This window comes from Sinocyclocheilus rhinocerous, unplaced genomic scaffold (genome assembly GCF_001515625.1).
Source record: "Sinocyclocheilus rhinocerous isolate Xijiao unplaced genomic scaffold, SAMN03320098_v1.1 scaffold1806, whole genome shotgun sequence".
Classification (NCBI taxonomy): Eukaryota; Metazoa; Chordata; class Actinopteri; order Cypriniformes; family Cyprinidae; genus Sinocyclocheilus; species Sinocyclocheilus rhinocerous.
This window is the reverse complement of record NW_015658531.1, coordinates 440,575-455,004: the sequence shown is the minus strand read 5'-3', so window position 1 is coordinate 455,004 and position 14,430 is coordinate 440,575. Positions and strand designations below refer to the sequence as shown.

The 14,430-nt window shown below is 32.9% G+C and overlaps 2 protein-coding genes and 1 pseudogene across 3 annotated transcripts in view; 2 read left to right on the top strand and 1 right to left on the bottom strand.

Annotated features, from left to right (window-relative positions):
* Nucleotides 1-5,253, top strand: part of LOC107722696 (ATP-dependent 6-phosphofructokinase, liver type-like) — a 27,395-nt pseudogene extending 22,142 nt beyond the window's left edge.
* A 2,028-nt stretch (nucleotides 5,254-7,281) lies between these two features.
* On the bottom strand, nucleotides 7,282-12,336 carry LOC107722701 (FK506-binding protein 5). 2 transcript variants are annotated; one of them, XM_016531169.1, is made up of 14 exons: nucleotides 12,121-12,336; nucleotides 11,976-12,032; nucleotides 11,742-11,868; nucleotides 11,568-11,657; nucleotides 10,772-10,959; nucleotides 10,613-10,646; nucleotides 10,442-10,526; nucleotides 10,188-10,323; nucleotides 10,046-10,095; nucleotides 9,081-9,265; nucleotides 8,435-8,567; nucleotides 8,296-8,337; nucleotides 8,181-8,211; nucleotides 7,282-7,826 (listed from the first exon to the last, which is right to left on the bottom strand). In XM_016531169.1, the coding sequence occupies exons 1-14, from the start codon at nucleotides 12,167-12,169 to the stop codon at nucleotides 7,681-7,683; spliced, it is 1,353 nt and encodes a 450-aa protein (XP_016386655.1). In that variant the 5' UTR covers nucleotides 12,170-12,336; the 3' UTR covers nucleotides 7,282-7,680. The 2 variants fall into 2 exon arrangements, with proteins under 2 accessions (XP_016386655.1, XP_016386656.1); XM_016531170.1 differs by having other exon boundaries at nucleotides 10,058-10,095.
* Nucleotides 12,337-13,188: 852 nt separating this feature from the next.
* The window catches only part of tmem169b (transmembrane protein 169b), a 10,494-nt gene continuing 9,252 nt past the window's right edge, over nucleotides 13,189-14,430 (top strand). The window contains exon 1 of the mRNA XM_016531172.1: nucleotides 13,189-13,282. The gene's annotated coding sequence lies outside the window, so the exon portion shown is untranslated. The remainder of the gene's footprint in view (nucleotides 13,283-14,430) is intronic.

Sequence of the window (14,430 nt, the reverse complement as noted above, 5' to 3'; positions counted from 1 at the left end):
AATAATTTATTTAACGTTTTCAGTAAATAACAGTGCCCTATCAAATGTTTAATTTTTTCAGAAATTGTCTTGTGTGTTAATTTTTCCGGGTTTGTGATTTAATGCAAATTTATTATCGAAAATGGTGGTAATCAAATGAAGGCATTAACATTAACAATTTAATTTTAAATATTTTATCTTTTAAAATGTAATCAGATAAAAAAGTAGCAGTTCCTTTTTTGGCAAACAATGTTTAAAACAACCGTTAAAATTAAAAGCTTTACTGTTAAAATGAAACGTGAAAAAAAAATTCTGATATTAAACAATAAATAATATTATTATTATTATTATTACTTTGAGAATACATTCTGCTGTAAAATAGCAATATATTTCTGTCACAATCAAAGTTAAACCAGACTTTTATTTTGACGGGTTCTGCATATAAGAATGAAACAGGCCTGTTCTCTTTCTGTTTTTCATTTAGAACAATAATAGTAATGATTATATTAATCTTCATGAAATCACTGATGTTACAGGTGAATGAAGTGTCGTGGAATCAGGTGGCTGGCTGGACAGGTCAGGGCGGCTCTCTGCTGGGAACTAAACCGTTAGTTAGTCACCTTTACTAATCAATGCATTCTCACCCCATCTTTCATCTTTGAAACTGAGCTTTCGTTCCCTCAATATTGTCCAGAACCCTCCCAAGCACCTGCATGGAGAAACTAGTGGAAAATCTCCACAGGTTCAGCATCCAGTCACTGCTCGTCGTTGGTGGTTTTGAGGTATAGAGGAAAACTTGACTGTATTCCCATGTGCACCATCAGCAACAACGTGCCAGGAACGGACTTCAGTCTGGGCAGCGATACCGCGGTTAATGCAGCGATGGCTGTGAGTGCAGGACACTCTTATATTCTCTTTTACTCATTTGCTCTAACTGAAATTTTACTAAAAAACTTTACTAGAAACTGCATTTTACTAAATCTAAATGTGGCTTGCAAGAAACGAAGTCACTGGAAAAGACTAAGACTATTTCAAAACCTAGTGAGCCGCCTACAGTGTGATTTTAGTTTCATTGAGATACTATTATAGCTTTATAAAAATTTTGAATTAGTTTTTATTTTTATATTTTATTTTCATTTTTAGTTACATTTAAGTAATTCTGTTGTGTGTTGTCGTGTTTATTTTTTAAATATATCTAGTTTTTTTTGTTATTTTTATTTAAAGTTTAGTTATTTACTACAAGTTAAACTGAATGAAAATAAATGTTTCTTTAGTAACTAGCTGAAATAAAGTAAATTTAAATTTTTTTATATTTTATTTCAGTTAACATTTATTTAATTTAAAATATATTTTTTTATGTTTTTTGTTTTAGTTTTACTTAACTATAATTACCCTGCTACATATTCAGGGCATATTTAAGTCATCATAGATGCACCAATGCAAATGCGTTTTTATTATTATTTTTTATTCGTTTTTATTTTTATATTTTGTTTTAATTTTACTTTCATAAAAAAAAAAAATTATTTTTATTTTGTAGTGTTTTTTAATGTGTATGTCTATATAGTTTTTAATTAATTTTTATTTCAGTTTTAGTTATTTTATTATATCAAGTTAAACTAAATGAAAATGAGAAAAGTTGCATTGGCAACTAGCTGAAATAAAATAAGTTTATATAAAAAATTTTATATTTTGTTTTATTTTTAGGTAACGTTTATTTTCTTTCAAATTAATTTTTTTTGTTTTAATTAAATAAATAAATAGGCAGCATTTTAGGGAACGCAAATTCTCTTCCAGAAAAATAAGTATATATACTAAACAAAATTATAAACGCAACACTTTTGTTTTTGCCCCCATTTTTCATGAGCTGATCTCAAAGATCTAAGACTTTTTCTATGTACACAAAAGGCCTATTTCTCTCAAATATTGTTCACAAATCTGTCTAAATCTATTATGATTTTAAGATGCCATCTTTTGCCTTATGCTAAGACAGTATTGCATGCATGCATCATTTGCAGACAAGGCTAAGCCATATAAAATGCATCCAAAATAGCTGACAAAGTCAGAGAAATGGCAATTATAAATGCAAAAAGAATAAAAAAATTTTTAAAAAATGACAATTTGACCTAATATTTATGTGCACCGTGTATTTGATCAAATATCAGTTTGAAAGATTGTATATCATTTTTAGTTTTTGTTTGTTTGTTTTTTTATTGCTAAATTATTGTATTCAATTAATTGAAGCATTGTTATTAGGACTATTTTTAATTTGATTATTCTCGAGTTTACCATGAATATATGCTGATATGGCGTAAAATGATAAATAAATAATACGTGTCCCATGTATTTTGGCCTGGCTTGCAATGCCAAGGTCATGGGTACGATTCCCAGGAAATGCATGAACTTTTAAAATGCATACCATATATGCATGCAATGCAAGTCGCTTTGTATGAAAGCATCTGATGAATTAAAAATGTTAATTTACTTTTATGCTTACTAGAGTACTAGGTTTTGAAACTGCTTGTATCTGAAGTCACCAGCCAAATCTTGCTCCCTTCATTGCATGATCTTTAAATAAAGATGCCGTTTGTGTTATTGATTCACCGCATCCAGTGTCCGGTTATTGATCTGAAGTGCGTCTTTGTTTTATGAAGAGCTGTGATAAGATCAAGCAGTCAGCCACAGGGACCAAGAGGAGGGTCTTTATGGTGGAGACTATGGGGGGATACTGCGGTTATCTGGCAACCACCACAGGCATCGCTGTCGGTGCGGACGCCGCTTATATTTTTGAAGAACCATTCAACATTCATGACCTCAAGGTGAGTGACACTCCTCACATCTGCTCATTCTAGAAGAATAAATGCAGTTTTTTTTGTAAATGAAGAATGTTTCGCTGTTGGTGTGACACTTTTTTAGACCAATGTGGAGCATTTGACAGAGAAAATGAAGAAGGACATTCAGACAGGTCTGGTGCTGAGGTAAATCTGTCCACCTTTTGGTCTGCAACACATTTTTAGATTCCTAACTTATTGCATCCACGTCACAGAATCAATATGTATGCTTAAGGATCTCACAGTCAAAAAAATAGGAATAGAAATGGGATCATTAAGATTTTTTAAAAATGTGAATATATTGTAAATTGTTATTTATTTCTGTGAGTAAATGCTGAATTTTCAGCATCATTACTCCAGGTCTCAGTGTCACATGATCTGTTCAACCAATTCTATTGACAAGAGTTGTAACTGTTGCATTGCTGCAATTCACATACTGTTTTAATCACAAGAAGATTACAGGTCTAGACATAAAAATAAATGATTTAAAAAACTGTTTATAAAAAAACTATTAAATACTGTAAAATAAGATACAGTAACAGTAATTAATCTCCCCTGATCTCATCTGTATCTCTGGCGACCTCATGTGGCTTGCGTTGGAATTTAAACCTTTACATTTACATTTTTTATCCAAAGCGACTTAAAGAAAAGGAACTAAAGCAATTTGTCAAAGACAAAGCAGTTTGTGTAATACACAGTGACAGGTTTACTGATGTAAAAGGCTTTCAGTTATGAATGACTCATGTTTACCTCAGTAATTAAATTTAGTATCTAATTATGATAGCTTATTGAATGTATGAATAATGAAACAATTTGTATTTCTTTAATTATTTTTACAGGAACAGTTCACCCAAAAATGAAAATTTGCTGAACATTTACTCACCCCCAGCCATCCAAGATGTAGATGAGATTGTTTCTTCATCAGATTTGGAGAAATGTAGCATTGCATCAGTGTCTCAGCAATGGATCCTCTGCAGTGAATGGGTGCCGTCAGAATGAGAGTCCAAACAGCTGATAAAAACATAATGGACGCGTTATTATGGATTATAGACTCATATTTTAGCCAGAAACAACAGTTCGAAGTAAAAAAAAAAACATCTTAACGATGGATTTGTTTCTTACAAACACGCAGCTTTTGTCTTCTCCAGATGTTAATTGATGGACTGGAGTGGTGTGGATTACTTGTGGATTATTGTGATGTTTTTATCAGCTGTTTGGACTCTCATTCTGACGGCACCCATTCACTGCAGAGCATCCATTGCTGAGACACTGATGCAATGCTACATTTCTCCAAATCTGATGAAGAAACACACTCATCTACAGTTTGGATGGCCTGAGGGGGGGAGGATATTTTCAACAAATGTTCATTTTTGGGTGAACTATTCTTTTATTTTGTGGCTTTATGCTTGAGATTTAGCAGCTTAATGAGACTGTAAATGTGAAACTGCTCTATTTTTAGGAATGAGAAGTGTCATGAGCACTACACCACTGATTTCATCCATAAGCTGTACTCTGCTGAGGGGAAAGGTGTCTTCCTGGGACACCTGCAGCAGGTACAGACTCATGCTTTATCACTGAAATAATCGTTTCAACAATGACTCTGATCCAAAGCTAGGGGTAATATTCAATTTATGATTTGTTTCAATATATTTAATTTCTTGCAACTAAACCACTATTCATAAAGTATTCAAAAACTTTAGTGCATCAATATACTTAGGACCATGTGATATTTCAGTTTTTCTTTTTTAATAAATCTGCAAAAATGTCAACAATTCTGTGTTTTTCTGTCAATATGGGGTGCTGTGTGTACATTAATGAGGAAAAAAAATTAACTTAAATGATTTTAGCAAATGGCTGCAATATAACAAAGAGTGAAAAATTTAAGGGGGTCTGAATACTTTCCGTACCCACTGTATATATATATATTTTAGTTTATTTAGTTTTAGTATTTAGTTTTTTTTTGTAAAAAAAAATAAAGTTGATGTTTATTATTTCAAGTGAAAAAAATATGGTTTTAGTTTTAGTTAACTATAATAACCCTGGAAATTAATATTAATTTAGAAAAATGCTTAAAAATTATGCACATTCTCATGAAATGAAGGAAAAGCCGTTTTATTCTGTTTGGATAAGTGTCTTGCAATTCAATCAAGTTGCTACTACCACAAATTATATAACACTTTCTATAGTGCTTTTTTTTTTTTTTTCAAACTGTAATAGCAGGCTCCATCATAACATAGTTCACTCATGCATAATGACAGAACAAACAATTATCAGTAAAGCGCTCCTCTTGCCCTGCAGACACCGGATGCCCAAGACGCAGTGGTGGCTGAACCTCAGACTGATGCTGAAGATGTTGGCCAAGTATCAGACATCCTTCAACGAGTATGTGACGGGAGAGATCGAACATGTGACCCGCCGCTCTCTCAGCATAGACACCGGGCTTTAAATCCACACGCCGCCAGTGCCATCCATCAGCAAACACACCAAACTGACACTCCTCCGTTAAAATGGGTAAATGCCTGATCCTTTAGTTTAGTGAGTAAAGGAGGCTAAGACTCCAGATTTGTGCCTAAACCTGATGCATTAGAGGCCTGTATTTGCAGCATGTTTACACTGAACTCATGCAGTGTCAAAATGAGATCACTCCCGTTATAATCATAACTAATTATGATATAATAATAATAATAATATAATTATAACTGTTTCCTGATAAGTGGGCATAATTTTGATTAAAAATCTCATATGTGTGAATTGATCGCTATAAAATATATATATATATATATATATATTATTTGTTATGTATTTGGACCATTTCATCAAATCCAGCTTGTGATGTTTCTCGTCTTTAATTAAAATCACATAGTTTCTATCCGTATATATACTGGGGGCCAGAAGTTTGTAATTAAGATTTCCAACTGTTTTCGAAAGAAGTCTCTTCTGCTGACCAAGGCTGCATTTATTTGATGAAAAATACTGAGAAAATAGTTTATTTAAATATATAAAATGTTCTAATATGCTGATTTGCTGCTCAAGAAACATTTCTGATTATTATCAATGTTGAAAACAGTTGTGCTGACGAAAATGTTTGAGGAAACTTTTTTCCAGGATTCTTTGATGAATAGAAAGTTCAAAAGAACAGCATTTATTTGAAATGGAAATCTTTTGTAACATTAAAAATGTCTTTCCTATCACTTTTGATCCTTGCTAAATAAAAGTATCCATTTTCTTCTTTTTAATGTACTTACCCCAAACTTTTGAATGGTAGTGGATCACGGTTTTCATAAAAATATGAAGCAGTACAACTGTTTTTGACATTAATAAAAATGAGAAATGTTTCTTGAGCAGCAAATCAGCATATTAGAGTGATTTCTGAAGATCATGTGACACTGAAGACTGGAGTAATGATGCTGAAAATACAGCTTTGATCACAGAAATAAATTACATTTTAACATATATTCACATAGAAAACGGTTATTTTAAATTGTAATAATATTTCACAATTTTACTGTATTTCAGATCAAATAAATGAAGCTTAGGTGAGCAGAAAAGTCTTCTTTCAAAAACATAAAAAAATCTTAATTATTCCAAACTTTTAGCTGCCAGTGTTTACACAACTGTAGCAATGTCAGCATGCAAAGTTATATTGCTGTTCCAAAACAACTAATGCAAAGTACATTTTGTAAACATTTTTTTTTTCATGGTGCAATGCAACACCAGTCACTCACTTCCAGTGAAAACACTGTTTTATACTTTATACAAAACTGCTGCTGTTAGTAGATAAATCAACAACTCAAAAGTTCCTACAGAGTTTATTGTTATAACCAAATACACAAAATAATTATCTTTAAAATAGCATCATATGACCCCTTTAATACTCTAGATATACTGTATATGGAAGCCTGAAAGATATTTCATTGTCTGGAAAATAATGTCACAATGCAATAATTATAGCTTCATTTTCTTTTTGCAAAACAAATTTTCTTCTGCTTTTGGGGTGAAATATGGCCTGGTGTGGCCGGTTGCATAAACTGCTTAGACTGATAATTTAAGGCAGTTACATAAACATAGATTGGTCTAACTTGAATCTGAAAAGTAAAACAAATTATAGCTTGGCTAACTATTAGTTGTTTAGACTAGTTCTTAAAACACAGCCTTAAAACAGTGTCTGTGCTTATGCAACTTTTATGATTTTCACCTCAGAGCATTTCAAACTTTAGCAGTGTTGCATATGGGCCTTTTGACATTGTATAACTGTCAACAGCTCTGAGATTGTTGTTTTGCTGAAATCTACAGAAGTGTGCAGTAAGGTATTCGTTTACAGTAGTGTTTCTGTCTAGGAATGTAAGCCATAAAAAACTACATGTAAAATGAATGTAATGATGTGGCTAAATTACAAGGACTGTCCTGTCATTTAAGAAATATATACATATATTATAATATATAATAAAAATATATATTTAAAAATACTTGCTGTGTTGTACTGTAAGTAGCGGGAAAACAAATAGAAAGACTTTTTTGAACTTTGAAGTTAGCATTGTTATGTTTTCGGTTACTATGCAGCACCAAATACATTTAATAAGAACATCATTCATGAAATTAACATTCCTCTAATTTTCTATTAATTATAATGTTCAAGTTTAACTTGTTTATACTAATGCATGCATTTTAGTATAAACATATATTCAAAGGGCCTTTGTAAATAAAATATTGTGAATCATATGTTGAAACGAACTTGAACAAAATGACCAGGATCACAAACACATCTGAACGAATATAGAATCTAGAATCTAGAATTTAACTTCAACAGACTCTAACAGACATTTGAACACATTTCTGAAGTACAACTATAAAGATGAGATTAATGTTAATGAAGTTACATTTTTCCAAAGCTGAATGAAAATGGAAATGAATCCGCAGAACCTGCCGTGTCCTGTGTGGAAGAGTTCTGCCGAGGGCTCACCGTCCCAAACGAGAAGGAAAACTCCTCTTGACGACTCTCGGCTTCATCGAACAGGAAACCTTGCAGAGAAACCATATTAAATGTGCATAAAAATAGATTTAATCTTTAGGCAAAATATTTTGTATTATTTTTTCTCTGTGTTTGGTGTGCAGTGTGTCCTCAGAAAAAAAGGTACAAAAGCTGTCACTGGTGGTACCTTTTCAAAATGTACACTTTTGTACCTTCTAGATACTAACAGGTACACTTTAGGTACAGATATGTACCTTTAAGGTTCCAATATGGACCCTTTAAGTAGAAAGGTGTACCATTTGAAAAGATACAGCCCCAGTGACAACTTTTGTACCTTTTTTTGTGAGTGTGGCTATGTTCTTGACAGGTTTGGATGTTAGATATTACTCATGTTCATTCTTCACCTGAGAACTTGGGTGCCAATCCTGGTGACTTCTGTTACCAGAAACACAAAATCAGCTTTCAGACATTTAAAACGTTCAAACGTAATTACAAACATCAGTGTTCCTCCAGAAATACCCTGTCGCTGAAATAGGAGCTTGTGAAGGTAAATGGAGATGCCTACAACATAAGCACACAAACATACACACAGATGAAATGATGAAACTTTTTTTGATGAAACAATGCATGTGTCGGTCTTCCAGCTTCTGAAGTTCACCTCTTCTGCAGCAAAATCACAGCCCAGCTTAGAGAACGCAGGTGTGCTTGGACCAGAATTCATGGAGAAGACAAAAGCGGGCGACTTAGTGTCTGAGATCTCCTGCCGTCCAGGTGAGGAACTGGGACTGTTGCTGTTAACAGATCCAACAGTTATCGGTCTCAAACTAGTACTAGATTCATCAGTGAATGTTACATGTATTGATAGAATCAAGATACAACTTTGCACCACCTCTAAATGCTATTTGGTTGACATTCACTCAAAGACTAGTTGTGCAGGTTTTTGGTGTGCAATAAAAAAAAGGAATGAATTGCAATTAATACAATTAAAAAAAATCTCCTCCTACACTTCTTATTTCACTATTTCTTATATACCTCATGTTTTAGCAGTTCTTTAAAACTTTATATTTCAAGCATTTCTCAAGTTATTGCCTACTTAAGATGAATCGCTTGTTGTATTCCTCATTTGTAAGTCGCTTTGGGTAAAAGCATCTGCTAAATGAATAAATGTAAATGTAGGTGCATCCCTGAGAAATGCATAAAGTAAAATGGGTTGCAAATGTTGACTTTAGACTAATGTAAGTGACAGTTTGCAGCATATAGAGGTACAGGATGCTTCATCATGAACACAGATGAATGGGTCGTACTTTAGAGAGAAGGTGGGGGTGGTCGGCGTGGCTTTTATTCTAGCCGGTGACGGAGGAGGACAGATGCCACGCTCATTCACCGTGTCCTCCTGAGCATCTGCTGTGGTCACCTCCAAACGATCTTCCTCCTCCTCTGAAATTTCCACCATGAGCTCAGAAGCACATGAAACATTCATATTCCCCTCCTGCATTCATACAAATAGATCATATAAGAATTTATATACTACCAGTCAAAAGGTTGGACTAAGACTTGCTAATGTTTTGGGGGGGGAATCCCCTCCTGCATTCATACAAATAGATCATATAAGAATTTATATACTACCAGTCAAAAGGTTGGACTAAGTAAGACTTGCTAATGTTTTGGGGGGGGGAGTCAACAAGGCTGCATTTATTTGATCAAAAATACAGTAAAAATTGTGAAATATAATTACAATTTTAAATAACTGTTTTCTATGTGAATATCTGTTAAACTGTAATTTATGTCTGTGATCAAAGCTGAATTTTCAGCATCATTACTTCAGTCTTCAGTGTCACATGATCCTTCAGAAATCATTCTAATATGCTGATTTGCTGCTTAAGAAACATTTCTGATTATTATCAGAAATTATTATGTTGAAAACAGTTGTGCTGCTTCATATTGTTTGTGGAAACCGTGATACACAACCATTCAAACGTTTAGGGTAAGTGAGATTTTTTTTTTAAATAAAGAAAATACTTTTATTCAGCAAGGATGCATTAAATTGATCATAGGTGGCAGTAAAGACATTTATAAAGTTCCAAAAGATTTCTATTTCCAATAAATGCCGTTCTTTTGAACTTTTTTATTCATCAAAGAATCCTGAAAAAAAGGTATCAAGGATCCCACACAAATACTAAGCAGCAAAAACATTGATACGCATTTCAATATCTTTTTGACCAGTAGTATATATTTGAATCATTTAAAATCAGTTGTGTTTCAACTGTACCAGTTCATTCACCTCCTCTGACTGCTTCTGATCACCTTCTTGCATTTGATCTAAAAGGAAAGGATTGTTATTGGTCAGTGTGTGTGCTCATTGGGGTTTATTTTGTGATACTCTCAATATATTAATATTTGCTGGTGTTTACCTTCTCCAGTTTCAGTCTTTGTCCATAGGCCGTGGCGAAATGTGTTGGTTTGAGATTCACTTTCTGCTGTTTTATCCTTATTCTCCTCAGAAGGACCTTCAGCAGCCATGTGCTCCTCTGCATATTCTTCAGGCCTCTAGAAGTTACAGAATTCTCAATTCCTTGTCTCAACATACTCACTTTTCAATAGAAGTTTGAATATTTCTCAATCCTTCAAGTAGATTTAGCTGCAGTGAACAGCAGAAGTACAGTACCTGCATTATGGGGTCTTGATGAGGGTCCATTTCATCAAATGACTCCCTGTTTTCAGTTTGTGGGACGTCATTGTCTTGACACTTACTATTTTCATAGCAGAAAGAATGTTAATTAAAAGATAGCTACTAACCTGACAAAAAAAAAACAAATCTGCTGTGAAGATAAAATACCTGTCAGCAGCATCAGTGACTGGCTCATCTTCACCTATCAAAACACAAGATCTGTATTAAAAGACATGTAAATACATTTTAAAAAACCACATTATTTATGTGTTTTGGAACTAATTTTTCATTTTTTGGATATACTTGAGGAGGAAACAGGTGAATTACCCAGTGCTGCCATCAGTTCTCTCTCTTTCTCCGATATCTGTTCTTCCGTTGCTCTGATTCTCCTCTCGACTTCCTCATTCTCGGCTTGAATCTTCAGCAGTTTTTGAGCCAGTGAGTTCTGACAGTATCGATCCTTATACTGCTGAAACACGTTCCTGTAGCTCTCCATTCTCTCCTGGAAGATTTTCCTTCAAAGACCAAGCATCTTTAACCCTTTAAAGCCTACTGTATCATATTTGATATGTGATTTTCCATACACGTGATTGCTGAAAAACCTGTTGCACACAATCTACATGCTTGCACTTACTGTAAATATCATCTTATTACGACATATTAGTGGGAACTATAGTGAGATAACTGGTATTTATATCATTTTATGTAAGTATCTGCTATATTGTTATAAAGATCTCATCGATTTACATTACAAGCTTCAGAATTTCCTCCTAATTTTTGGCCATATAAATATTAGCATCTGCACCAAATTGCATTCCCCCCCCCCAAGTTTGGGCCTCTGAGTTGTTTTTCCTCCATATTCTCACTATATTTACATTTAGTCATTTAGCAGACGCTTTTATCCAAAGCAACTTACAAATGAGGACAATAGAAGCAATCAAAACCGGTTCGTCTAACTATATTAGACTATATGAGCAATAAAAACTTGATGTACCAAATATGATGCTCAAGAGAAAACACATATGCAGACTTTTTCATATTTTGTCTAAAGGTTCAATAAACTGTTCCATTTGAAAAAGACATATTTTTATGACTATTACTTCATATGTCAGGCTTGACCTACATGTCTTGATTATAGCTGCCCTGTCTCTTCTCTAGCTCAGCTTCCAGTGTCTTTTCATACTGAAGCAGCAGATGTCCTGTTCGCTGGAGACTGATATCAGAACATTTATATTTATATTATACTCGGTTTGAGACTTCAAAATAAACACATTGTCAGCCTCACACTTCGCCGTACTTCTTAGTGTTTTCTCTGATGAACTTCCAAGTGTTTTGTTTTTGCTGGATCTCCTCACTGAGTTTGCTGAGGATCTTGTGAGTTGTGCTAACGTAAGCCTTCTTCTCTTGAATGTTGGACTCACAGACTAAAAACACAACAGACAGAGCAAATTATGACATTTTTCGTTCATTAAAAGTGAGTGATTCTTCAGTTAGGAGAACTTTTTATATTTCCAGTGTTTTAAAAACGTACTTTGTATTTGTTGTTTGAGGTCATCCTTCTTCTGAGCAAGTTCTCGTGTTTCTATACCTGTTTATGTATTACAGTATACAGTACATATCAAGTTAAACGTGTCAGAATATGTAAACAAATTATGAAATGAAGCGTTCACAATCACCTAACTGAAGCAGCAGGTTGTCCAGTTGATTTACCGTCTGCTCCTCCATTCAAAACCTGACACAACACTCACAAATAGCACACGGATCACGTAAATAGATCTATTTTCCAATCTTACGATGTTGTATAACTCAAATATGCATTTGAAAGGCGAATACTGTGCGTTTTGACGCGTTTTAAACGGAGCTCGTGCGCGTCAGTTACAGCGTCCGTTACTTCGCGAGATTTTGACTAACGTTAACTGACGGTTACCTAATCTTTTATCAGAATAATTTTCAAAAAAATTAAATCATAAATATGGCATTTGCTAAATAAGATATTAATGACGACATACGCGGTTACCTAATCTTTTATCAGAACAATTTTCAAAAAAATTAAATCATAAATATGGCATTTGCTAAATAAGATATTAATGACGACATACGCGGTTACCTAATCTTTTATCAGAATAAAAAATAATAATTTTCAAATAAATTAAATCATAAATATGGCATTTGCTAAATAAGATATTAATGACGACATACGCGGTTACCTAATCTTTTATCAGAATAAAAAATAATAATTTTCAAATAAATTAAATCATAAATATGGCATTTGCTAAATAAGATATTAAAAGTAAATAAATTAAGTATTTGGTTAGCGCGTCATAAGGCGAGTCGTTACTTGTTTTATGAATAAATAATTAAGACGATTTGACCATGTTCCGTCAGTAACATAAAACTTTTTATTCGCAACATTTTATGTACATTTTTACTTGCATTTATTTATTAATTATTTGACTAAATACGCATTTATTTTATTAAAATAAATATAAATCTTTATTTTATACACAAATATACATATACACAAATACGCAGAAAATGCTATTTAAAAATAAATATTTAGAATAAAATATTGATGAGGATAAAAGTAGTTCACTGAACTGTCATTGATCGTACGTCTCTGAGATCAATTTTATATACCGCTGCTTTAGCTAGAGGAGGGGCTTCGATTTATCGTCGTCTGATTGGACGGGACAGACGTTGCAGATTCAATGGGCGGGGCTTGCGTTCGTTGTGGCCCAGGCGCATCTGCATGGCGGCTGCCTTTGGACAGCAAACTCAGCTAAGCATTTCATCGCAAGAGTTTTCACAGCTGTTCTTTCATGCATTTGCATCTGGTAGGTAAGAATGCAATTCTTATGAATTACGCAGGAGCTTCTGGTGGTTGTGAATAAGACGTTTGTTACAGTAGATCCTGGTTTGGGTGTGATTAAACCCAGAGCGGATCAGCTGAGAGAAAAACAGCCTCCGCCTGGCTCTCAGGCATTAACGTTACAGAACACTGATTCCGAATAAACACTCATCTCAGAGGGGTTCAAATGAAGGTTTTTAGTTTCATATGCTGTTTTATTAAAACACAGTCTTCTGACTGTGTCTCCTGTATGTCTTTGTTTCTCTGACAATAGAGCTGAATGAACGGAAGGGTGTTGTTGGCTACACAAAAGCTATTGTACATGTCAGTGTTATTTTAATATTCTTTTTAGCATTTATTAATATTTTAAATTAGGTTTTATTTTTATATTTTCAGTTTTCATTTAAATTCCTGGTTAAGTTTTAGTCATTTTGTGATGTGCTCATTTTGATTTTTTTATTGTTATGTGCATTAGCAATTTTGTTGTGTTGTCATTTTTATTAGTTTTTTTAATATAATTCTATTATCTTTATTTCAGTTTTAGTCATTTTATTACTTCAACCTAAACTTATTTTATTCCAGTTAGCTGCCAAGGCAACATTTCTAATTAGTACTTTTGTCATTTTCATTAGTTTATTTTTTCCTTTTAACTTTAATTTATCTTTATTTCAGTTTTAATAATTTTAGAACTTACCTAAACTTACTTTCATAGTAGTTAATTGTCACATATCTAATTTTATGTGCTTTTGCATTTTTATTTATTTTTGTTATATAAATATTTCTATTTAACTTGAATTAATTTTATTGCAGTTTTAGTAATTGTAGTGCTTCAACCTAAACTTGTCTATGTAATTCTTAATTTTCTAATTAATTCTAATTAATTCCTAAACATTTTAAATTTTAGTTTTTGTATGTGCTTTTATCATTTTTGCTTGTTTTTAATATTTATATTAAGCTTTAATACTGATAATACTGTTAATACTAATAATTTCTTTTTATTTCAGTTTTAGTAATTTTAGCACTTCAACCGTACCTTTTCTGATTAATTCTTCATTTTCAAATTAATTCCAAGTTCTATTTCTATTTCTAATTTTACTTTAGCTTTGTTTCAGTTAACACATTTCTTTAACATTTTTTA

What these genes read in the sequence shown, in the direction of transcription:
- LOC107722701 (XM_016531169.1), bottom strand. Translation starts at nt 12,169, where the DNA reads ATGGAGGAGCAGACGGTAAATCAACTGGACAACCTGCTGCTTCAGTTA. An exon ending in CAACCTGCTGCTTCAGTTAG is followed by an intron (nt 12,033 to 12,120) that starts GTGATTGTGAAC and finishes ATACATAAACAG; the next exon opens with GTATAGAAACACGAGAACTT. An exon ending in CCTCAAACAACAAATACAAA is followed by an intron (nt 11,869 to 11,975) that starts GTACGTTTTTAA and finishes TTGTGTTTTTAG; the next exon opens with TCTGTGAGTCCAACATTCAA.